This window comes from Empidonax traillii, unplaced genomic scaffold (genome assembly GCF_003031625.1).
Source record: "Empidonax traillii isolate 1590-97213 ecotype Southwest subspecies unplaced genomic scaffold, ASM303162v1 scaffold426:size1138770, whole genome shotgun sequence".
NCBI classification, from domain to species: Eukaryota; Metazoa; Chordata; class Aves; order Passeriformes; family Tyrannidae; genus Empidonax; species Empidonax traillii.
Genome location: NW_020955619.1, coordinates 1,006,169 through 1,031,364, shown reverse-complemented (window position 1 = coordinate 1,031,364; position 25,196 = coordinate 1,006,169). Strand labels below are relative to the sequence as shown.

The 25,196-nt window shown below is 52.4% G+C and overlaps 1 protein-coding gene across 3 annotated transcripts in view; it reads right to left on the bottom strand.

The window, feature by feature from the left end:
• SGSM1 (small G protein signaling modulator 1) overlaps nt 1–25,196 on the bottom strand; it is a 33,932-nt gene extending 8,736 nt beyond the window's left edge. The window contains exons 1-18 of one of the 3 annotated variants that reach the window (XM_027894386.1): nt 25,148–25,196; nt 25,019–25,062; nt 15,968–16,043; nt 12,061–12,223; nt 11,103–11,255; nt 10,480–10,547; nt 10,176–10,321; nt 9,600–9,731; nt 8,910–9,034; nt 6,996–7,063; nt 6,437–6,600; nt 5,845–5,974; nt 4,389–4,568; nt 3,348–3,486; nt 3,041–3,105; nt 2,526–2,671; nt 1,875–2,003; nt 1,233–1,415 (exon numbers count right to left, since the gene is read on the bottom strand). In XM_027894386.1, the coding sequence (XP_027750187.1) occupies nt 1,233–1,415; nt 1,875–2,003; nt 2,526–2,671; nt 3,041–3,105; nt 3,348–3,486; nt 4,389–4,568; nt 5,845–5,974; nt 6,437–6,600; nt 6,996–7,063; nt 8,910–9,034; nt 9,600–9,731; nt 10,176–10,321; nt 10,480–10,547; nt 11,103–11,255; nt 12,061–12,223; nt 15,968–16,043; nt 25,019–25,062; nt 25,148–25,166 (2,130 nt within the window). In that variant the 5' untranslated portion in view covers nt 25,167–25,196. The remainder of the gene's footprint in view (nt 1–1,232; nt 1,416–1,874; nt 2,004–2,525; nt 2,672–3,040; nt 3,106–3,347; nt 3,487–4,388; nt 4,569–5,844; nt 5,975–6,436; nt 6,601–6,995; nt 7,064–8,909; nt 9,035–9,599; nt 9,732–10,175; nt 10,322–10,479; nt 10,548–11,102; nt 11,256–12,060; nt 12,224–15,967; nt 16,044–25,018; nt 25,063–25,147) is intronic. The other 2 variants (XM_027894384.1, XM_027894385.1) reach the window with 2 other exon arrangements.

Sequence of the window (25,196 nt, the reverse complement as noted above, 5' to 3'; positions counted from 1 at the left end):
GGTACCAAAGAACCACGGTGGAGATGCCGAGGGGAAGGTGGTGATTCTTGGGGTTACAGCCACACTAACAGTGTAAGCCCAGCTCTGCTCATCCCCGGTGAGAGCTGCATCATCCAATTCCAAACAGCTCCTGGTTCAGACCTGCTTTGCCTGCCTCTCTCTCTCTCTGTACATACATGTAGCTCACAGGACTGGAGCTGAGCTCGTCTCTTTCCCAATGCACCCACACAAACTTCCCAGAGGGAAACAGATCAAGTCTCCAGGGCTCACCTCCCAGGCCCTGTTCATCTGGGCCTCCTCTTGGCCCCAGTGTGGCAGCCTGAGGTCACACAAACCAGCACCATGTGCTCTGCTGTGCTGGGCTCTGCTCCTCCAAGGACAAAACTCTCACAGAAACACTCCCTGGACACTGTTCCCAGAGCTGCCTTTCCTTTAATAGGTTTTTCCCTCCACACCCTTTGGTTTGGGCAGTGGATCTAATTCCTAAAAGCCAGTCCCACGGAGCTGGGTGTTCCCAGCTCTGTCCCATGATGGCACTGTATACCAAGGGTATACCGAGGTTCCTCTGTGCTGAGCAGCTGATGGAAAAGGGAGACAGCAAGCCCACTGCCCTGTTTCACAGCCCCTCAGTGCCAGGAGCATGATGTTCCTTGCCTCTTCAACAGTCTTCCATGGAGCTAAACCTGATGTGCACCAGGAGTGCATCAGGTAATGAGTACCTCGTTCTCTAGAAATACTCACAAGAAATATCTCACAGGACTGGTGAGAGTGTCTGGATTCAGTCATGTGGCCCCACAAATGAGTTACAAGGTCCTCTGCCAGGAGTCCCTGCCCTCTCCCTGCTGCCCCTGGTTTCAGTCCCTCTGCCCCAGCACCCCCATGGGGTCATGGATCTGAGCTCTTCAGTGCTCCTGGGATACTGAGGCTGTGGCAGCCAAAGCAAATTGGAGGTAAGACCCCCAATCTGTCTCTCAGCTGCAGCCCACAACCTCTTGGTCAGTGAATACAAGAGTTTGGAACTGGGTCACAGTGCAAGAGATCCCTGCTCCTACTGCCAAACACTCTGGAAGGGCAGGTGAAAGAAAACAGGTGGAAAAGCTCCAGCTTGCACAGGTGAGTGAGCGCTGAGGCACAGGGGGGCAGAGTCAGGGAAGGAGGGTGGGCAAGACCTGTGTCTCCATACAACAGGGAGCCTGATTGGACACAGCTCCCCTGAATCCCCCCAGCCTCACCTCGTTGCTGATGGTCGAGTCCCTGTGCATCATCCTCTGGATGTGGGAGTCCAGGCTGGCCCCCGAGGAGCACTTGGCCAGCGCAGCCGCGTGCGACTCCTTCTCACGCTGCCGGACGATGGCCTCGCAGCCCAGCCACTCTGCCATCGTGTGCTCGTAGCAGGCACGGGTCTGCTCGTCAGCCTGCAGCATGGGGGGACACAGGGGCTTGGAGTGGCTGTCCCTGGAGAGCCCAAACCCAGCCCCTCCTGCACTCCCAAACAGCCTCGCACAGAGGAGCGAACACTCATGTTAACTACGGCTGGACGGGACACGGTCACCCATCCACTGCACAATGCCTGACCCACAAAACCTGGCCAAAATTAGGATGGGAAATGCCCATCCATCTCCCCCCTGCCTTCCAGAGGTTTGCAGGGCACTGAATGTGAGGGATCAGCAGCTGCACAGGGCAGTGTCAAGCTTGGTCCTGTCAATTCGTGCTGATCCGAGTCTTTCTCCCACTCCTACCTACAGCCCAGTCCAGAGCGGACATGATGCCCAGTGGGCTCAAAGGGTTGGCTCTGCAAGCAGACCGTTTAAGCTGTGCAGTACTCAGGACACATCAATGCCACACTGCTGAGCTGGCAGCACACCCACACCAACCTCCTTTCTCTCTGCCTCCGTCATCCCAAATTGGTAATGGCCCAGCAGGAAGGGCCAGACAGCCTTCCTGATCTCGTGCTGGATCCCACCATAGTAGATCAGCCGCAGCAACTCCTGGTCCTCATAACTCTGTGGAAAGAGCTCAGTCAGTGCACAGACACAGCCAGGACATGGCCCATTGGGTGTAAGGCCCAGCCTCACCACATTTCAGTACCTGGAACACTGTCCAGACCCTAACTGTTCCCAAACCCTCAGATCCCTGCCTGGGCTCAGATAGAGCCAGAGGCTGCTGTGGGTGGACATTCTAGCTCACCACACCAGAAACTAGCCCATCAAAGTCACCACGGGTCACTGCGGTGCCTCTGAGCCCAGCAGCACAGCAGGCCCCCCCTCAAGGCCACAGTAATCGGGTGACAGACACTGCCCAGGCGAGCTCTGAACAGAAGGAAGTCTAGGAGAGCAGCTTTCATTTCCCAGCTCCCATGTGCCAAGGATTAGGAACCCTGGTTCTGTGCAGCCTTGGACAGGCTGGCTGACTTCCACAGGAAGGAAGAAGAGGAACTTCTCAAAGTGCTTGACCCCATTGTGCTACAACCGCCTGGACACCCCAAGTGCACCAGAGCTGGTATGTCCCCAGAGCCATGGCCCTACCGTGCTGTCCTGCAAATATCTCTGCCAGATGTCCACAGTCAGCCCCGAGCTGGCGCTGCAGGGGACATCAGAGGACACGATGTTGTGGTTCACCAGCGCAGACAGGTGGGTTCTCACCGTGGACAGGTGTCTGCAATAGGCCAGCCCTGCAGCAGGGAAAGCCAAACATTCAGCCTTGGACCTCAGGGAACCATGAGGGTGAAGAGCAGAAGAAAGCTCTAATGAGTCTGTTCCCTGAGGGAGACCTTCTGAAGCCACATCCCCAAGCAGGGAGTCCTACTGGGATAAGTCAGTGTCTCATCATCATCTTGTACCACCAGTCCAGCTGCTTGCTGGGCTCAAGTCCAAGGATCAGAGTCCAGGTGTTTGCTCCTCATCCTGAGCACATGCACAGACTGGTCCCAATACCCCTGGCCACTGCAAGCTGCCTGAGCACCGCTCCCAGCCTGGAGCCCAGGGCCTTATCCCTCACCCACCACACATCTCATGGCAGCAGGGATGTGACTGGTACTCACAGCCATAGAAGGCCCGGGAGAGGATTTGGTACTTCATGTTGTCACACAGGAGCTTCAGCGGAGCTCTGCCAACAAAAACACAGGGGATGTCAGAAGAGGAAATGCTCCCGTGCATCCCCCTCAGTCAGGCTTTGATCTGACTGATCCAGCTGTGCCTGCAGAGATGCATCACAGGACCCAGCTCAGCCTCAGAGCAGCGATTCCTGCTGCCAGGATATGGCCACAGAGCAGCTGAGATGTCCCAGATGCAGGGATGCCCTGGCTTTGCCATGCCCACGTGTCCCACGGGAGCAGCAGCTCCTCGTACCTCTCGTGGCTGCAGCCGTTGGCCGGGCCCCCGTCCGAGGAGCCGCTCTGGGAGCAGGAGGAGCAGGAGGATTTGCGGGTGCTGGGCTGCCACATGGGGGGCAGGGCAGCCCCCGGCCCATCCATCAGGTCCTGGGGCACTGCAGGAGTGGAGAGGAGAATCAGGGACCGCCTGGCACTGCCCCTGGAGCCAGGGACACACAGGGGTGTCAACAGAGAGCTTTGATTAGCAAATGCAGCATCTCACTCTTCCCAAGGAGGGCCCACTGCAGGGAATCACAGCACCGGCACTGGTGAGCTCAGGAGAAAGGAAAGGGAACAAAGAGCATTGATGAGAGAACCATCTGCTAATTAACAAGCTCATTCAGAAAGCTGGTCTTAAACTGCTTTGTGCTGACCAAGGCAGAAACCCAACACCCAATGCAGAGACTCCAGAGAAGGGGCTGCAACAGACCGAAACAGATGAGAAAAAACAGGATTGAAGTCAACTGCTGTCCCAGGAAGAGCCAATCACTGGCAGGGAAAAGCTCCCACCTCTCAAACACTAGGATCCCATCCAAGATTCACAGAAAGAAGGGATCACCAAAATCAAAAGACAGGAGATGAAGACATGGATGAAGAGGTTGAGAGGGACAGCAGGAGCTCTGCATGTTGTCACTTGCTAAATCCTGCTTAAACTTGAATTCTACTGCAACAGCCTCGTGTCCTGCTCAGGTACTGTCCACACACTGGCCAGGAGATGGAGAATAATCCTATTTACTCCTCCTTGGAAATTAAATCAGGGTAGAAATTCCATCTTCTGGCCATGAGAGGGTTTCATCACACCCTTGGTCTCACACTCTCCCTGTTTGTGGTATTGAACAGGTGGTACCGGCAAGAAAAAATGCTGAAATATTTCTATAAAAACCCCTTCCTTTCCCCTCTGACTGAGCTGATAGGTCAGCGATGGTCAGCAGGGACAGGGACACCTCAGCAGGACTTGTCAAGTGACAACACAGGTGAGCTGAGTGCCAGACACAACCAACCACAACAGTCCCATTACACTGGTGCTGGGAGGTCCCCAGAGCAGCACGGGGAGGTCGGGACGTGATGAGGAGACTCAGACACCATTTAGGGATCACCACCATACTGCTTGCAGTTGGAGTCCTCGTCATCTTCCCTCTCCCAGCACTCATAGAGATCACAGGTGCACGGAATGGGTGAAAAGTACCATTAATGGCAACTAGAGACACAGAGAGAGGACAAGGGCACAAATGAAAGGGCAGAAAGGATGAATCTGTAGACAAGAGAGAACGATGCAGTTCCACCACCCTCTGGGAAGGTCCACAGGAACAGCACAGGCTGTGATGACGCCAGCTGAGGAGATGGTAGCAATTTATTTCACAGAAAATGTGGCCCCCAGCATGGAATTTTAAGGGGTAGATCAAAAGGCAGCCACAGAAAGGAGCATCTCTGCTGTTTTAGCTTCAATCAGATTTTTATCTGACTCACTGAATTGTGTTAGTCAGCTAAAGGCAGGGAGAAGTAAGTATAATCTTAACTGATGTTATGGAGGAGTCACAGGGGATGTGATTTCCCCCTTATAGCCTCAAAAATATAGGAACAAGGTTTTGATCAGATTCCATAGCTTTTTAAAAAACCCTCCACAAGTCTTCTATCTAAAACTGATGGGTTTCCTCCCCTGTAAAGTCACCTATGATGTCCCCACATGTCAGAAAAAGCTTCTTGGTATCTCACAGAAGAGAGAGGATCAATGTAAAGATATTTCATTCAAATTCAAATCATTCACCACCAGACATTAAGAGACATTTCTGGTTTGCTGCATCCAGCAGCATCCCCCCCCTTGCCCCATGAGTCAGGGACTGAAGACACATGGGAGAAGGGTGCTTTGACCTCCCCTTTGCACTGCAGAAGCCACACTGAGGGAACATCACTGGATTTAATGCAGCACTGGCTGAGCCAGACTGGGACAGCAAGAGAAGAATCAGCACTGGGGGCTTGTGATGGTGGAAAGTGACCCCCAAGTGACCAAAGTGAATATTCCTACTCAAGTTATGTGTAAGAGGGTTGTTTTCTCCTCATTAAGGCTGTTGTGGCTGTTGTGCAGCTGCAGAAACAAAGGACTCAACAGCAAGTGGAAGGTTGAAACAAAAATCCACAGACAGAATCACGGAATGGGTTGGGTTGGGAGGGACCTTAAAGCTCATCTCATTCCAACCCCTGCCATGGGCAGGGACACCTTCCACTATCCCAGGTTGCTCCAAGCCTCATCCAACCTGGCCTTGGACACTTCCAGGGATAGGGCAGCCACAGCTTCTCTGGGTAACCTGTGCCAGGGCCTCCCCATCCTCCCAGGAAGGAATGACGACATTGAACAGGCAGCAATGACACAACACAAGCTCTTCCTCTGGAACCACTTCCTGGTTTGCCATGGTGCCCTTCAGTGCCCTGTCTCATAAACCCTGTGAGAACCCCCCAAAACTCTGCCCTGCACTCACCAAACTCAGCCTGTGTCCCAGGGTATATTATCCTGAACACATAATCTGTGGCTTCGTCATCCTCCTTGTCGGATGCGGACTCGGAGGAGCCCTGGGGGCTTCGCTTCCTCAGCTTGGGAAACACTTTGCCCTGGGGGAACAAAACCAGCCCTTCATGAGCTGCCCCACACTTGAGCACTCGCTTCCCAAGCTCCTGCCCCACCACAGCATGTGCCCTTCCAGCCTGGATGACTTTCCACATTCCCTAGGCTGGAGCAGCCTTTGGATGATGCCTTCCATTACAGGGTGGATCTATAACCCTGTTGGGCACAGGGTATGTACAACCCACGAGAACCAAACCCGCTGTGCGCCATGGGCAGCCCTCCCACACCCCCCACCTTGAGCTTTCCCAATGGGTCTGTTTGGCTGGTCAAAGCCACAAGCTAAAAGAAACCACCATACTTTGAAGCCCATCTTCCTTATTAATTTTGGGAAGGGGATTACTTAAAACACAGAGGGCACAAATTCTGGGCGGAGCAGCTCCACTTGGAGACGCTCCACTCAGGAACAACAGCAAGAGCCCCAGGAAACAGCCCAGTTTCAGAAAACCCACCTTCCCCCGCTGTGACCAGAGGGGTGGGTCCAGCTGCCCGTGGGGCAGGAGCCCGTTCTCCAGGCAGGACAGGAACTGCAGCAAGTGGCCTCCTCGGGGGAACCGCAGCGGTGGCCTCTGGATCCCGTCCTGGCTCACCAGGACCACCGTCCCACCACTGTCTACTGTTGGCAACAGTGACAGCAGGGAGGAGAAGAGACATCAGCGAGGGAAACAGCACCAGTCCGAAAGGCAGAGGGCAGGGAAGCTCAGGGAATTGTCTTTCTAGCATGGAAGAAAAGGACTTTCTTCCTTGTAATGGACTTGGAGAAGAATCCAAACAAGTCTGGGGTGCTGGAGAAGGTTTGCTGGGATCACACCCTTGGAAACCAGAGCGTCCTGCTCTGCAAGGAGCTCTCCCAGCCAAGCATTGCAGCCAGGAGCTGGTGGAAAGTTTTTCTTGGAAGCATTTACATCATAGTGACCACCCAGAGCTCCGGACATCTGTCCTGGAGCCAAATCCAAGCTATGGGCACTCCCCAGAGGTAAGGAATCAGGGTGTCAGGGTGCCTGGCCTTACCTTGCTGGTGACAGTGCAGATAAACGATCTCCTCCAGGCGAATGGTCATGGCATAGTCCCAGTACACACTGGAACAGAGACAGGGAAGCCATGAGCCTTAGGGATGTGAGAGGCTCTGCTCCTGCCCACATCAGCTCCAGATCCTGCCTCCAGATACCCTGGTGATAGGGGAAGCCATGGAAAGGAGGAGGTCCCAGAGCAGTGATACCAGCCTGGTGAGTGACAACATCTCTCCAGAACCAGTAACTGTCCCTGCCACCTCAGCTCAGCCAGGGCAAGTCCAGTCCCACCTGCCCCAGGTGGTTTCTGTACCCTCACACCATTCCCAAACATGGACAATGTGCCCATGAATCCTTGCAATTGCAGGGAGTGACATGGAGCCCTGCAGAGCTGAGCACTCCCTCTGGGCACCCCAAGGACTCCCCACCCTGCTGCAGTGCTGGGAGAACCCCAAGAATCCAACAGGAGTGGCCCTGGAGCCCCAAGGGAACATGCAGTGCTATCCAAGCCTGGGCTGCTGCTCTGCTGAGCTCCTGCCCCCAGGGAGGGGAAATAAACCCTCACAACTGGTGGGGTTTCTTTCAGAGCTGACAATAGATTTGGTCTCAGCTGCTTCTGTTCAAGAACTGCCTCAGCACAGGCACCCCGAGGGGCCTGAGAAAATCTAGAACATGCTGGATTGCTGGTGGCCACCAGACAGGGCAGAGGGGCAGGGAGGGCCAGGAGGAAGACAGGGAAGGGAATGTCTCCAGGGTTTCGTTCCTGTGGAGAGCCCAGCACTGCTCTCTGATAGTGTCAGCACTCCATCACATCCTACTTCTGTGCAACAAAGCAAATTTCCAGATCCTGAGCAGCATCGTCTGCCACTTCACAAAAATAGTGCCTAAATAACATTTAAAATGGCTTGTGAAGGCAGTGAAGGACAGAAGGGGTGCAAGAGTCACTCCCTGTACAGTCATACTTACTGTGCCATCTGCCTCCTCTCTTCCTTGGTCACGTCTTGACACTGGGAAGTTTTAGAACTTAGGCTGATGCCCAAGTCAAGAACTCAGAGAAGGAGTGTAGAGATGAAAATAGCATTTTAGGGGGAGGGTACCAGGCACAACTGAATGGCCCAGGGGCCAAGAAGAAAAGGGAGATGAAAAGAACAGGTAAACAAAACCCAAAAAACTACAATTGAGAATGAACAAAGCTGAGACCAAGTTCTGCTGAAGAAGATCTCTAGGTCAAAGCATCAGTGCTCTAAACACTCCCACTTTACTGGAGCTGCTGGAAAGGGATTTTGTTTCTCAGGCAAACTGGGACCTGGCACGATCCAGCCTGTGAAAGGATTGCAGCTGTCAGGGGAAACGCCAGCAGTCCATCAGGCAATGCCAGGGAAAAGGGCTTGGCCACATAGCCTGTCAAGCAAACTAAGCAGATCTCAGGAGGAACAAGCTCCAGGGACTCCAATAAATCCAAGGGACTTTGAATACCTGCATGTAGGTTCACTAGAAAATGGCACACACTGACAACTGTCTGATCCTCTGGGAACAGTTCACATTCCCTCTCTGCAGATTCTCTTCCCTGTTTATGAGCTCCTCATCTTCCCAGATTGCAATAACCAGGATAAACCTGAGACCACTGAGGGCATTCCCCTGAAAAATCCCCGAGGGCAATAAACAAAAACCAGTTTGTGTGTGTTGGAACAAGCCCCAGCTCCCTCACTGAGCACTGCCCAGCAGAACTGGGCAGTAGCTCAGCATCTCACTCCACCTCCCTTCACCCTCCCCAGGCCTCCTTCCCTGTCCCTTCCCATTACAGACTTGAGGATGAGGTTTTTGCTTTGCAGTCGCCAGGAAAACATTGCTGGTTTGGACACCAGATCCAAACTTTGACCCTGGGGAACATTTGCACCCCCTCTGCTCCAGTCACCTCTTCTCGTAGTCCAGGTCCCCCACAGAGCCGTTCATCAGCTGGTTCGGGGTCCACTTCAGTGCCATGATGTCAGCGGTCTGGTGAAGGGACAGATATCCTGGGATTGCCTCCATGTCATCTCGCTTGAGGGGAGAAACACAGGGACAGAGTGAGCTGGAAAATGCCAGGAACATGAAGCACCATCCCCAGGCTGCCAGAGGCTGAGCCTTGGAACCAGTTCTGGCCCCTCACATAGCCTTGCCTGCTGCCCTGAGCCCACCCACTCACCCACAGTGAGAAACCCACTGTGGCCCTGAAAAACCTCCTGGCGGAGATGCCAGAACACCTCCCCGGCTTGGGATAGGGCTGAGAGCAGCTGCTCAGCAAGAAAAACTTAACAGCTCCACCTAAAAGCAGTTTGCACTTCATTTATTTGACTACAAGAAGCAGGATAGGACAGGAGGGGGAGTTTTATGGTAAAGAGTGGGCAGGGAGAGGAGCCTGCTTCTACTCAGACCAGAGCAGAGCTCTCCTGTTCCACTTGGAGGATCCATATCACCAGGACCTCCACAAACACAGTCCACTCACTGCCTTCCCAGACCAAAAATGAGCCTGTGCTTTCCTCCACCGAAGAGCAATTTGGGGTAGAAGGAGCTGTTGAGGGGCAGGGCAGCATTTTCAAGCCCAGATGCCCCAGCAGGAGCTCACCGGCTGCACCAGGACGTTGTTCTTGCCGTAGAGGAGCGTGGCACGGGAATTCTGGTGCAGTGACTCCACATAGTCCCTGGCAGACAGGGAGGGCCGGTCATCCATGCTGCCACTGGAATGTCTTTTCTGAATCTGGAAGAGAGCCATCCACAAATGTGAGGTGAGCACACACACCTCGGGCTTTCCAAAAGCCTCTCTTGAAGCTCATTCCCTCCTCACTTACACACTTAAGTCATTACCAGAACTCTTCCCCTCAGAGTCCTCTAAGAGGATTCCTGGCTCTGGCCAAGATAATTTCTGTACTTAGAAAAGCCCCAGGAGTGTGCTTTATTTGCAATAAACACTGCAGACTCCAGCTGCCCTTGCTTTGTGTTCATTCACGATATTCCCAAGGGGCACAGACCCCACGATGCCCCCGTGCCCCGGCACTCTCCATGGACCGTGCTCCCAGCACTTCTGGCTCAAAGACTTCCCTCATCAGAGGGCCCCAAAGCCCTTTTCAAACACAGGGAGTGCAGAGCCCTGGCTGTGGCTCTGGGAGGAGCCCAGTGAGGGGCTGTCCCCCCCCCCACTCACGCAGAGCGCCGGGCGCTTGGTGGGCGAGTCCTGCCGGCAGTGGGAGCTGTGGATCCGGTGCCGCTGGACCAGCTCATCCGCCGAGGGGTCTGTCCAGAAGTGGTCAGCGGTTTTCATCTTCGTGTACTCCAGTGCACAGGGTCCCACTGTAGAGAGGAACAGCCCAAACATAAGGGAGCCATCGGTGTTCCCATGGCCACGGTCACCCCCCCCGGATCCACAGGGAAAACAACTGCATTTCACACCCAGATCACAGACCTGGGAGCACAGGGTTGGAAAGCAAAGGGTAAGAGGGAAGCATTACCCAATAAAGATGCAAGAATTGGCCCATCCACAGGATCCATCAGGAGAGCCTCCTTCTCATAGTACTTACTAGAAGAAATAAAAGACAGCAGAAAGCTGGAGGGCTGCAAAATGGGACTGCAAAGTTATAGACAGTGGTTTTAAATCACTGGTATGCCCTTCTCTTTCTGTATCGACCCTTGGTGGGAAAAGGGCAAAAAGCCCTTAACAGGCTGTTTCTCTAGCTGTGAAATTCCTGGAGAACAGACACCTTCTGCAGCACGTTGCAAACATCACCATCTCCTAACAAAACCTGCCCCAAGACTGGAGATCCTCCCCAGGACAGGTCACCTCGGTATAGAGATCCCAGAGGACAAAGACAATACAGCCTCTGACAACCCAACCACCAGCAGGGCAAGTGTGGCCTGTCTTTATTTTAGGGAGTGCACAGTGGCCACCAGCAGCAGGGTGTCCAGCAGAGTCCCCATGATGGGCACTGAGTGACACAGTGGGCCTGTCCCATTCAGGGCGCTTCTCTGGCCCACTTGGACACAGCTCAGACAGCAATGCCCCCAGTGCCATCAAAGGGGCAGATGCTGGCAGTGATCTGGGACAGGTAAACGGGTGGTCTGTGCCTGCACTCACCTGCTGTTCTCTACCAAGTAGTGCACAATTTTATCCAAGACCTTTTCGAAGAGGGCTGTGCGGATCCAGAGGTGCTTGATGGCCTGAGGAGACAGGTTGGGCAGCTTCGGCACCTTGCGCATGTTCTCCGGGATGCCCTGGACTTGGTTTCGCCTTTAGAGGTGCAAGACAAGAGACAACATCATCACTGGCTCGTCCCTGAGCTCTGCAGGAGCCCAGGGCACTCCCACACCTCAGGGGGCACAAGGTCAGGGTTTTGGTGGTGCTGGGGAAGCTCAGGGAACTGCCTGGGAGAGGGCTCTGGAGATGCTCCCTGCATCTATCCCAACCCCTGCTCCAGAAGGCCACACCTGCATTTGGAACCAGATTTACTAAATTAGTTTCCCACTGTAAAGACACCCCAAAACAAGGCTCTCCCTCAGCAGAGGCCTCCAGCCCACACACTTTTCCACATGTGTCTGAGGACAGCAGTTCACAGGCAGAGCAGCTTATCTTAGGACAGCATAAAATTCCTGCCCCGGGTAGCTGCTCCATCCATCTCCCTCGTTCCTGTCCAAGGATAAGTGAGCCGCTCTCAAACAGCAGTTGAGTTACTGCAGGTTCAAGCCCTGCACATTGAGACAGAGCAAATGTGGTTCCAGCTGACTGAGTGAACTGGCCCATAAACCATGACGGCTCAGGAGCAACACACACAGCTGTCCCTGAGGCACGAGAGAAGGGGCAGAGGGATAAGAACTTGCCCACCCCTGCTTAAACCACAGGCACAACTCAGTCTCCTAGGAAAGCAACCAGTTTGTTCAAGACAGAAAAGTCCCAGGGCAAGACACTGTTCCACTGAAGGAGCAATACCCCGTGTTGAGGCTCAAGTTGGACCTCGCAATCCCCAGCCATACCCAAACCACACCCTCATCCCAAAACACGAGTGACCAGGGGACTGACAGCAATGCCAGTGCCTTACGCGTTCTCAATGAGCTGCTCCAGGTCTTGCACCTTCTTGCAGAGCTCCTCTGCCAGGGGGAAGCTCTTCCCCACCTTCATGAAGAGCGCTGCGATCTTGTTGCTGCGCAGGAACCCGGCTGCCCTCCGCTTCAGGCCGTGCAGGACACAGGATTCCACGGCAGCTGCAACAGAGCACAGACCTCACTAGAGCCCCTTCCCCATGGACTCAGGCTGGGAATGCTGGGGCTGTTCAGCTCAGCCCAGAGAAGAGAAAGTTGTGTGGAGACCTCACAGCACCTTCCAGGATCTGAAGGGGCTTCAAGGAAGACAGGGAGGGACTCTGAATCAGGACACCCCCCACTAGCCCAGGTTGCACCAAGCTCCATCCAACCTGGACTTGAACACTTCCAGGGAGGGGGCAGCCACAACGTCCTAAAGCTTCTCCGACAATATATTTGAAAGCAGAGGCGTTCCCTCCTGGCCTTCAGGAAAACACCCTTGTCAGACTTGGGACAACTAACAACACATGCTGCAGCTTCTCCAGATAAGCTAATTCCTGTGCAGACAAAGGCCAACACTCTCCTCCTGAGTTTCCTGTGGATTGTGGAGAAATCAAACAACTCCCTTCATCCCAGTCTAAGGGCATGGTTGGAACAGGATATTTCACTCCCTGTGCTGGGATGGTCCAAGGAAGGAGAAAGCTCAGGCACACTGAGGGTTTCTAAAGTAGCACAGGAAATGGGACGATTTTTCCCCAAAAAATCTCAGTGTTCACGCAAACATTTTTCCCAAAAAACCAAAAGGAATAGAGAAACCTGGGGATAAACCCCGGGCAACACCAGCAGCTTGCAATGACTCCACAGAAATACGTGCACACACACAGGCTCCACCAGCAACCTGCTTCCCAAACCCCTTGGGAGGGCTCCGGATGGATGTCTAGAGCCAAACACAGACTGATTACACAGGATGATCAAAGCACTGGAAAATCACACGGACCTACAACTCTCCCTGTGCCCTCCCAGGGGCTCCAAGGTTGGAGCACACACCCTAAGAGCACCTTGTCCATGCTAAATCCAGGGATAATGGTAGGTTTTTTAAACCTAAAAACATGAGTTTTTGAGCTCAGTTCATAACTCCTGTCACCACCAAACACACTCTGAAGGGATTCTCCCCATCCCTCAGGATAAAATCTGCAGCAGAGCCATGTGATGCAGAAGCTCTGTGCAGCTACGCCCAGGTAAAGTGGGAGCTTTGATTCCTGGCAAAAGACATCTACAGGTACTTCTGAGTTCCCCAGACCACTGGTGTGATTCAAACCCCTCTGGCTGAGCAGACTCAGCATTGATGTGGACACCAAAGCCTGGGCTCACACCAGCCCCCAGCCCTGCTCCCAGTCCTCCATCAGCCTCCCAGGGCAGCCCAGACTGACAGATGCCAACTCGTGTTTATCTGCTCCAGACCCCCCCTTGCAGGAGAACGGGGGGGCCGGGGGCTGCTGCCCTTTCCTGCCACAACACTGGTTCCACCCGGAGGGGTTTGCAGTACACTGGCCACGCAGAGGGTGGGGAGGGATCTGTGAGGAAGGCAGCCCTCTCCGGGGAAAAGGGCAGCTCTGGCAGCCAGAGCCAGGCTTGCAGCACGCTCTGCTTGGCAGGGAAAACGGTTATTTATAAGCTCACCAGGCTCCTGGAGAGCCACAACACCGAGGAAGGTGCACGTACCATTCAAATGAGAGAGGAACTGCAGCCAGAGCAGGAGAGGAGACACCAACAGCCAGGAAAGGGCAGCAGCAGCATTAAGGAGCCAGAAGGGACCAACGAGCCCTTCGTGCCTGGATGCCTCAGCTCCATGTCGCAGGAGCCTATAAATAATCCCCTCGTGCTGCACAGAACAGCAGGGAATGAGTCACACCTGGGAGTCTGCTCTGCTCTTTCGATGCCGCACAAAGGGCCGGGAACCGGCTCCTGTCTTTGATGTGGGGGCCCAGCAGGAAAGGAGAAAGGCTCGTGGAGCAAATCTAGAGCGGGGACACAAAATTGATAAGGGGACTAGAGCACCTCCCCTATGGAGACAGGCTGGGAGAGCTGGGGCTGATCAGTCTGAAGAAGAAAAGTTTGTGTGGAGACCTCACAGCACCTTCTAGGATCTGAAGGGAGTACAAGGGAGATGAAGAAGGATTGTGCATCAGGAACTGGAGTGACAGGACAAAGGGGAATATGCTCAAACCGAAAGGGTAAATTTAGGTTAGATATTAGGAAGAAATTCTTCTCTGTGAGGGTGGTGAGGCTCTGGCACAGGCTTCCCAGAGAAGTTGTGGCTGCCCCATCCCTGGAAGTGTCCAAGGACAGGTTGGACAGGGCTCAGAGCACCTTGGGATAGTGGAAGGTGTCCCTGTCCAAGGGGTGGAATGGGATGAGCTTTAAAGTCCTTTCCAACCTAAACCATTCACTGATTCTAGGAAAAGGCAGAAGCCCCTCTGGTCTCCAAGGCAGAAAAGGAGACCTCACCACCCCCTTCTTGTTCTTTTTAGTCTGTGGGTGCTGCAATCCTGTTCAATGGTGACAGTGCTGCACGAGCCTTCCTGGAGCAACCTCTTCAAAAGCTGCTTCTCATCACGTCTGGCATTTTCCTCCCAGTCTCCAAATTAACAAGCTGCCCTTGAGCTCTTTGTACAGGGAGGAGTGAGGCTCCCTGCACTCGCTGCCTGCAGCCCCTGCTCAGCAGCAGCCCCTCAGCCCCAGCATGTGGGTACAGTGGCTGTACCTCAGCCAACAGCCCCGCTGGGAGATGGGCACAGCCACCACACAGGCTCCCCCACTTCCCAAAAATCCAGGGCTCATGGTGTCAGAGCAGAGTTCGTGTTCCATGCGCCAGCCTCACTCACCCAACAGCCTGAAGTGCTTGCCCTGCTCACAGTATGCTAATTTGTTTCAAATTAGTTTGAAATTCATCAGATACCCCCAGTCTACCAGCCAGGTCCCCCCTACTTCTCCAAGTGCTGCCATGTGGCAGACTGGACACTGGAAGCTGCGTTTCCTGGGCACTGACTGTCCCAGTCACACATTCTCCACTCTGAGTGGTTGACAGAGTGGCACAGGAGGGCCAAAAGAACAGAAACAATCTAATTTTGCCATCCTGATTGTAAAGTCTCTCTGATGACCAAACCTGTGACACATTCCACCTGGAACAAGGCTGCTTCTGTCCTGCTCCCCACTACCTTTGAGGTACAACTACTCCTCCTCTCCTGCTCCCCAGTCCTTGCTCAGAGGCCCCCAGCACATCTCACAGCCCAAAGCCAATAGCTCTTTAGGGAGACTTTTACAGACCTCTTTGCCAAGGTATTGACGGATCCGTTCTGAAACACTTCCACATTTACAAAATTTTTATACCAGTAGGAGGAAAATAGGTAAAAAAGCAGGTTAGTAAAAAGCACAACTGCCAGAAAACAAGCCCCAAACCAGTCTAGTATCAGAGCAAATGTTCCACAAACTCCATCTAAAATTCTCTATCAGCCTCCAGCCTCTCTGCTCCCGCACTCTGGCAGACTGCAGACTCCTTTCCATAAATTCCTATTCCATCATAGCAAAGAAATATTTGGACTTGACAGACTTTCAGTTGAATCAATTCTCAGGGGAATTTAAAAATAAAATATTATTTCTAGTACTTCCTAAGTGGCTGCACACACCGCCAGCAGCCCTCCCTCTTGACACATCTCAATATATTTTAGGCACAGGGCAAAGGCCTCAGGGACACTGACTGCTGCCAGAACAACTCACCCAGTGGCACCAACCCTCTCCCCAGCCCCACGCCCTGGAGCTGGAGCGTGTGTGTTCCCAGGAATGGCACAGGGCACAGCAGGGAAAGCCCAGCACCAAGAGGGTGCTCCAGCCCCAGCCCAGGTCAGCATCCTGCTATCAGAGACTCACCGCAGAAGGAGATGATGTGGCTGCTGTCCTCGTGCACAAACTTCCTGGTCACTGCCTCCTCCATGATCTGCTTCACCTGTGGCACAGAGGCAGATGGAGAAAACATGGAATTTCAGCCACGGACCAACACAAGGAGACCCGTGGTGGGGTGGGCACTCAGAAACCTCCTCTGCTCCCTGATTATTCCAGTGGTACAGGGGGTCTCATGGAGGATCAGTGCAGCTCTGCCTGCTGAGCATCACCAGCTGTTTTGAAAAGTCAGGTATAAAAAAGGGATTGTTTCACTTCTGAGAAACTTCAAAGTACAAAAACGATGAGCAGAGAATTAACTACAGGAATTGAGCATCGTTTAGATAAAAGCCTTCTAACAAAGGGCAAGCAAATCTCATATTTAATGCTCTTACAGTATTTTTCCATTCCTTCATTTTATTCAACAAATTTCATGTGACATGGCTGTCCCAAATGACTGTAACTATCCATCAGTGCCTAATTCAGGGATCACCTGGCACCAGCTGTGCCCAGGAATGCCATTTGCATGGCAATGCCAGGAGCTCTGCCCTCACTGACTCTCACTGCAGTACAGCTGATCAAAAGGAAACTGGCACTAGTGCACATCAGGGGCATGATTAGGGGATGAAAATAAATAGGAACCCACATAAATTAGGACGATAATTTTTGCAAAGAGAAGACAGGAGGTCAGACCTGCCAGGTAAGTGGAGTACAGAGGTGGTGACTTCCATCCCCAGCTGCACCCTCCCTAATCCAGCTGAAAGTAGCAGAAGTCCAGCTGAATCTTTGCTCCTTAAGTGTTCAGTTCCCAACCACTTTTCCTGTTTAACACAGAGCTGCCAGCATGCCCAGATCTCCTTTTCAGTGCCTCTATAACATCTTGCTTTTCACTCCCTGGTTTCAGAAACCACTGGGGAGAGGGTTCCCAGTGCTGTGGGCATAAGGAAGGCTCTGCTTAGCAAGGTGTTCCCTCTGCAGGCACAGGGAGGAGATAAAAACAGCAGGTCAGGACTTGGCCAAGCAGACCTTGGAGGTATGAGAGACCTTTAATAGCATCATTTGGGGAATTAAACTCCTTTGCAAGATATAATCAAGGTCAATTATGCACAGTTAACAGCTCAATAAAGGAAATCCTTTACGGGTACGGATTAAGGAAAAAGTCCTCTCTGAAGCCAAAGCTCCTCTGTGTGTCAGAGCCATCAGGTTCAAAGCTCCCAGCCCTGCTCCCTACCGGGTGACTAACAGAGCCCAGTCAAGGGCACTGAGACTTCCCTGGATCCCAGCAGCTCAGATGCGCTGACAGTGAGTCAGGAAGTCACAGCAAGGAATGTCACTGAGATGTGGACTTCAGGACTGGAGGTGGCTCAGAGCGCTGGGAAATCCCTCCTGGCACAGCACGTTCCAGCTCCTGCAGCTCCCACATCCCGACTGCGCTCAGAGCAGTGACTCCAGCTGCAGGAACATCCCAGGGGTGGCAAGCTCTGCTTCCAGGGACCCAAAAAAAGGCTTTATTGTGTCTCAAAACTGCAGCTGTCCCTGGTCAGGGCACCTCTTGGTGCTCCTTCCTCACACCCCACGAACAGTTTTCCCCTCATCCCGGTGCCCCGTGCTGAGCACCAAGGAAGGGGCAGTTGCATTCCTCACTCAGCTTCCCAGCTCCAGCGTTTAATTTTAAACTTCAACAGAAGGAACACTGCTCTGTCCCTGTTTCTGTTTTGCAAAGTCCCAGCAAGAGGAAAGGATCCCTCTTTCCCACATATCCCTTGACCTCGGCAGCAGTGGTGGATTAGGGATGGGCAGCACCAGCATCAGTGTCCAGGTGAACACCAGAGTTGCTCTTTTTCCCCCACCTGACATTACATATGTCCCTCAAAGACATGTCAGTCCTCCCTTCTGAAACCTCAACCAACTCAGGACACCTCACCGACCACCCCTTCAGGGCAGCCCTGGAAGGGAGGTCTGGCAAGGCACGTCTTGGGGCCCTCAGGGATTCCCCAAAATTTGGCTCTCCCAGCTGGCCGAGCTTTCCTTGTCCAGATGGCTCATGGCCTTCACCCAGCCAGGCTGTGCCTCCTCTGTCAGCAGGACACGGCACTTCCCTCTCACACATCCAACTGATCCACCAGAAAACAACGATGTACAGATATTAAATGTACCCTCGTGGCAACACTGTTAATATCAGCATTTTAACCCCCTCCCAAAATACACTTGAGAACCAATGCACAGAGTTATATCTTTACCAGCTTCAAATTAAATCAGGAAATATCCCAATAAGCAGTATATTCAAATATTTGTTCAAAATTTGAATATATTGACACAACACCTGCAGTGACACTGGCCCAGGGCCTTCCCCAGGGCAGTGACCATCTGCCTGTCCAGGGCCTGTGGAGCATCCAGGACAGCAGGACTCCAGCTTCAAACAGGTATCTTGGTGCCAACACAGCACAAACCACCTGCATGCTTGAGGCACAAACAAAAAACCTTCCAAGAGGCACAGTTTAGTGGAAAATTACTCATTAAAAGTAAAAAAATGCACTCTGTTGACTGAGGTTATTGCACTAAAAATAACTCTGCAGGACTAGAAGTGGAAAGGGCACTGCAACAAGGGCACTCACCTGGCATGTGACAAATGCAAACACCAGTCCCAGCAGGTAGGAGACAGACAGACATGGCCTTGCAACAGAAAACAAGGGATATTATGGAATAAGGAATCATGGAATGGTTTGAGTTGGAAGGGACCTTAAAGCTCATCCATTCCCACCCCCTGCCATGGACAAGGACACTTTCCACTACACGAGGTTGCTTCAGATCCCATCCAACTAGGCCTTGAACACTTTCAGGGAGTAGAATCAAGAGATTCTAACTTTCTTAGTATGTAGAGAAAGTTTTCCAACAAAATCTTACATTTGCCCATAAACAGACATGTCTGGCATGTCTGTAAGACAGCTCTAAGCCAGAGAACCCCAAAACTCCTAACAGATCTCCTCCTATGCTGTTGTCTGCAGATCCCAAAGGACTCTCCCACCTGGACCCAAACCCCTCCACAGCCAGCTGGCATCACAAACACCACGGGTCCCATCTGCCATGAGCTCCCAGATCCACCAGGAGTTTGTGACACTGAGGGGATGGGGAACAGCTCAGCCACACTTGGCTCCCTCCACACAGAAGACTTGAACAGCCTCTAAATGCGCTGCATTCCAGCATTTTAATGCTAATTCTCCAACTGCAGCCAGAACAATCCCAACAGATGAAGCTGCCCACTCTGGCTCTCATGCCAGCCTAGGGAAATGAGATGTTTGCTCTTCTTTTATGAGAAAGGAAATTAAAACAGCAACTAATAATTTAGCTGTAGGTAAACTCGAGAGGAATCTCATCAAGTATTCCACAGCGGTACAAACAATCCTCCTGGCTCCAGCTGTGAGCACAGGACAAGACACCAGAGCAGGGTGACAGGGTCACTACAGGGTGTCCACACAAACTCAACAGCATTAACTAATAATTTATAATCCAAAGCCACAACCAAAGACAGGCCAGTCTCAACAATATCTGAACCACTACAGTCTGAATCACTGAATCCTGCTCTGCTTTACATGAATGTTTGAACTACAAGGAAAACCACTCTTTCTCCTCTGTGTCCCATCTCCAAAGCCAGATCCAAGAACCACAGGCACTGAGAGGAGCCCAGGTTCTGGCATTCCTTTGGGGCAGCAGGAATCCCGGTGCACCTCCTTCAGACCAGGGATTTGAGCTTGCATCCCATTCCTCCAGGGAGGCTTCTGATCCCAGAGGTCTCAGCCCCTCCCGTTGTTCCCCTCACCCTGGGAAGCTCCATCCCAGCCCAAACTCTGCTGTTAGAATTTAACTTCACTAACTGCTTTTTTCTCCCTTAAAAAGGAAACCAAACCCCTCACCTATCCAGCAACCCCAGAGCCCAGTGAGAGATGAAGGCTTAGACCTCTCTGCTATGAAATTCCCAGGGATACAGTCCATACCCATCCAGTTTTCCTGTCACCCAGCCCTGCTGTCATTTACACTGCTGGAACAAGCCAAATATCACCAGAGCTACAACCACCACCGAGGTGCAGGGACCAGGAGCAAGCCAAGGACTCCTGGTTTAATTAGTCTAAGACAATATTGACTCACAACTGTTTTACCTGTCTGCATTTTTCCCGATACAACCTGTACTCTATAGATTATTCAGGCATGTTTGCAGTCACCGTTTTCCTGCCATCCTTCTATTCAGGGATGTTTGCAGTCACTGTTTTCCTGCCATGCCTCTTGCAAAGCCTGTTGCTGGTTATCAAGTCATTTCTATGGGAGCACAGCACCTCCCCTATATTTGGCCATGCTCATAACTCTGTGAAATTGTTTACAGCAAGCCAGATGAAAACAGAGTCCTCAGTGTGATCCTTTTCCCGGTCCTGCTCCAAGGTGAAGCTCGGTCACATTGCCAAAGGCTGAGAACAGCAAGCTCTGAGGTACAGCCTGTGACGCTCCCAGGCACAGGCCTGGTCACCAGATCCAGCACCAAAAAATGTCTGTCAGAGCAAAAAACGTGACAAAGCAGCCAGACATTGATGCCAAAGCAATAGGAGAGCAGATCCAGGTCTGATTTCAGCCCTCTGAGTGGGTCTTCCCTTCATGTAAATAAAAGCTACAATAACATAAATGTTCTGGTGATTGAGTTCATCTTCAGAGAAGTGTGAGAACTCTCTGAGTATTTGGGCAGTTTGCTGGAAAGTAAATTTAAAAGGTATTAATGGAAGGATCCATAAGGTAACAATGAGCCCTGGGGGGGCACAGGAATGATCCCAGAGATGTGTATTTCTTGATAGTGTTATGCACCAGGCTTTCTTCATAGGGCATCAACTTTTGGCCAAAAATTGATGCTTACAACACTAATTTAAGCTCACTAAGATCATGTTATAGCTGGTTCTATTCCTGTTGTGCTTGTCAAACACACATTTCCAAGCCATCTGTTGGCACTGCCAGCACTGCTTGCTGTAAATGCTCAATACAGACATTTAAGGAAACATTTAAGGAAAACTTTAGTCATTTCTGTGTTTCCAGCACGTGACCTCGAAGTTTTGCCTTGTTCTGCTCTCATCCCAAGGCTCCTGTTTTCCCAGATGATGTCATCTTGACAAGCTTTTTGGATTCAATTAAACATGGCAAAGACTGACACTATTCTCACCAAAATCAAGTGCAACTTCCAGCTCCAAATTGCCATGAAGTCCCGAATCTGTGCAAACCCAGGTATTTCCATGGCAACAGCCAGGACACCAGGAGGGAAGGGGATGATATTTTGGCAGCAGAGAGGGGAGGTTGGGTGGGGAGGAAGGAGGACTGAGGCATACGGACTGAGAAGGGAGATGTGAGGAAGGGGAAAGAGCAGCACAAAACCTGCTCTGGGGATGAAGGATCCAGCCAGGGGTTTCTGGATCATGAGAGCACTCGTGCACCCCTTTGCTTTTATCTTTAAAAGGAGAGGAAATGGTCCCCAGTGATCAGGGATGCTCTTCAGAGCAGATCGAAGCAGGCAATCCAGAAATGCTGCATAAAGGATGTCTGAGTACTCCTGGTTAAGGAACAGCTGAAAAGGACTGCCCTGGGTGCTTAGGAGACATCAGAAGGTCCCTCTGCAAACAGCAGCTTTCATTACCAACCTGCAGTTCATCATCCTCATTTCATCCTCATCTCCATCTTGCCTGAGCACTTTTGACAGCTACACAAAACCCTTTTTCTTTTTTTTTTTTTCCCATGAACTGGCCTTGAGCACATTTAAAGCTCTCAACATTAATTTTTCAAATCCTAGTAATGTTAAATTAATTTACAATTTTCTACCAATCCAGAATGAAATAGCTGGCACTGACACGCGCAGTCTCCTTTTTTGGAACCACGGGCACATAGAAAAACAAACCCAAGCTGCAAAAATATTGCTCTTAGCAATGATTTGTGTTATTTAGCCACAAACCAGGCAACGTGGTTGCGAAGCGGGGGCTTCATTTAAAGGGTGGGAGGAAGGGACTCACTGTTGTCCCCATGATACATGATGAAGGAATTAGTCAACAGCTACACAGTGACAACCATTCAAGCTATTAAAAACAAACAATACATCTGATAGAAGACAAGCAGGCTGTGGTCAAACACAATTTTTAAAAGAATTCTAAGAACAGGCAGCAAAATGTTCAATCCAAGCTCAGCAGTTTCTGACAAGTAAAGAACTAAAGCTGCTTGCTGAGTGGCAAGTTAAATATAAACTAAGTTTTTGCAGAAGAATAACCAAGATGACTGTTTACTTTCATATTCTATTCAGCTTTTCACTCAACTCATTTTCCAGGCACACACACTACAGGTGTATTGCACAGGTAACACCTGCTTCCCCACCCACTCCTCTGTGCAATGCAATTACCTGGAGGTAGTTAAAAATAGACCTCCTCTATTAAAAATGAAACTTGTAAAAGAAGAGGAGGAGCACAGGCTCAATGGGAATATTTGTAGTTGAAAACCCACACTCCTTCAAGCCTGGATATTTCAGGCTCTGGGTTTGTAAAGAAGCCTCAATCCATCTGATAAAAGCTCTTAAAAAAAAATCAGAGAATATTGGTTATGCTTCTTACCCTGCATAACAGGAAACAGGATTCCTTACAAAGTCAGACTTCTCTCCCTCCCTTGCAGCCTGCTGACAAATAGTCAGTTCTGCAGCTTCCGGGCTTAGTTTGATTTATTGTGACCATATGGGAAGGGGGAGAGGAAGGAGACAGCGAGAGATAACACAACTCATCTCAACATGTACATCCACTGCAGCGCAGGACTGCTACAAAATAAAATGCATTAACCATGGCAACAGCCCAATACCGAGGGCTGCTGGCTCACCCAGTGCTCTGGGTAATGTCAGTTTACTGTTTATCTCCCTGCTCAGATCAGACCTCGCCTTCCCAGTGTTTTACTCACTCAGTTATGGCACTGGGATGACAGATGTGGCCCAGCTCCCCAAGGATGATCCCTGGCTGTCCCCTGTCTCAGCAGAGATCACCTGCACTGAGGGCCCCAGCAGCTCACAGAGAGTCATGACTGAACCAAAACCAAACATGGTCTAGCAACATGAGAACACACAGGTTTGTGAAAGGTAAAAATTCTGGGAGTGGGGAAAAAAACCCCAGAGATTTCTGCAATTGGCCTGTTCTACTGCTCCTTGGAGTCTGCACAAGCTCCTGACTTAATGTGGGGTCAGTCTAGGAGAGGAAGAAAAACCAAAAGCATGAGCAAAACAAGCCTAATGAGCAGGGAGCAACAGACACAAGAATGTCCCACCTGCTCCCAGTTTCAAGGATGCTGCTAAATAATTAATTATGTAATTTACAGGATCATGTTTCCCTAGGTTTTTTTAGTTCCTACCAGAACAAAGCCCAGGTGGAGAGCACAGAGAGTGGGTCCCCCATGGAATTCCCCCACCTGTGTGGCTGTGGACACCAGGCAAGGAGAAACCCCAAAGAAAGGTAAACCCCGTGGTACCTGTGTAGGCAGAGAACACACGTCCACACCAACATCCCAAGGTGGAGCCCAGAGTGATGGGACCAGCGGGAAAAAGTCTGTGCTCTGTATGAGCACTAATGGGCTGCTGGAGAGATCCCAGAGTGTGTCAAACACCCCCACCACAGCAACAGGGCAGAAGGGCTTTCCCCATGCACCCCTCCCTCCTTCAGGCTTTACTAACATTCACCAAACCCACGTTTACCTCCCCAAATGCCAGTGGGAAGGGCATGTCCCAAGCCCAGCTCTGCTCCCTGAGGCACAAGCTGCACCTTCTCCCAGCACACGGCCCTGGGAGGGAGTGAAGCCGGGCATTGAAGGCCAGCATGTGAGATGCTCACGGGCAGTGAGAGCCCACAGAGGCACAGAGGGCTCTGGAAGAAGCTCCCAGCTGGGAGCACAGCCCTCGCCTCCCACCCCCAGCGGCAGCCGACGCTCAGGCCGTTGTGTCTCTGCGCTCAGGAGCAGCCACAGACAGTAATAATGAGATGGCAGCTCCGTCCTCGACGCTAAATAAATGTCATACCCTTTTCCTGCTTTAATAGCCGTTGCCCAGGCAACCGGTAGTATTCCTTAGCACCACACCCGGCAGAGGATTAAAGGTGCGAAGTGGTCTGGATGAACAACACTGTCACCCTGCCCAGACCCACCACCCACAGGTCTGGTTCACATGACCCCGAGCAGTGTCTTCCACTTCCCGGAGCCCCTAGGGTGGGTATTGAGATGCTCATAAGACCAGAAACAAAACATCACTCATCCCCTCTCCGGTATCCCGGGAGGATGACCTGCAGGGACAGATCACGGGCAGGAGGTGACAACTGCTCCCGGTGACCCAGCGCTCCAGCACAGGACAGGACTCGGCTCCTGGATGTACTGTGGGCTCTCGGGGTAACACCACAGGGGATAAACCCGGAGCTCTGCTCTGGCGGAGGAGCTCGAGGCAGCCCAGCATAAAACATGGTCTAAACTACCAGAGTTAAAGATGCCTGAGAAGAGGGAGCAGATCGAGATGCAAAATGCCATCACGCTGCACTGGGCACACACGTGTCCACCCCCCTTTTTCCCGGCCAGCGTCCCCAGCACCCGCCGCCCTGCCGGGAGGGCTCGTCCCATCCCCGCTCCCGAGGGAAGGATGCAGCACCGGGAGTCGCCCCTTTTCCCCTGCGGAAAATCCCAAGTTGTGGTGTGCTCTGCGCCCAGAGGCGATTTTCCCAGGATGCGGGGCGCTGGGATGCCGGGCACTGACGCCGCAGGGATGCTCCTCCGCCCGCCGGGACTCGCAGCCGCGCCCGGGTGGGCTGATAGCCCCGGGGTGGGCTCTCGGCCCCGGTCGGGGTTGGTTTTTTTTGTTTTTTTTTTCTTTGGGGGGGGGGTGTGTGCTTAACCCGCGTCAGCAGCAGAGGGAGCCCGGGATGCCGCGGGCGGGTGGGCCCGGGGCTCCCCCCGGGGAGGTCCCCGCGGGGCACCGGGCCGGGGGTCGGGGGCTGCTCCCGAGGGTCCCGCACCCACCTCCTTCTTGACGGTGCGCAGCAGCCGCTGCCGGGTCTCCGCCTCTGCGGGGAAAAGGGGAGAGAGAGGCCCGTTAGTCCGGTCCGGCCCCACCGCCCCCATCCCCGGTCCCCCCGTTCCCATCCTCACCCGCCGGGGCCGCCGCCATGGCCCTGCTCGGCTCCGCAGCGCCCGCAGA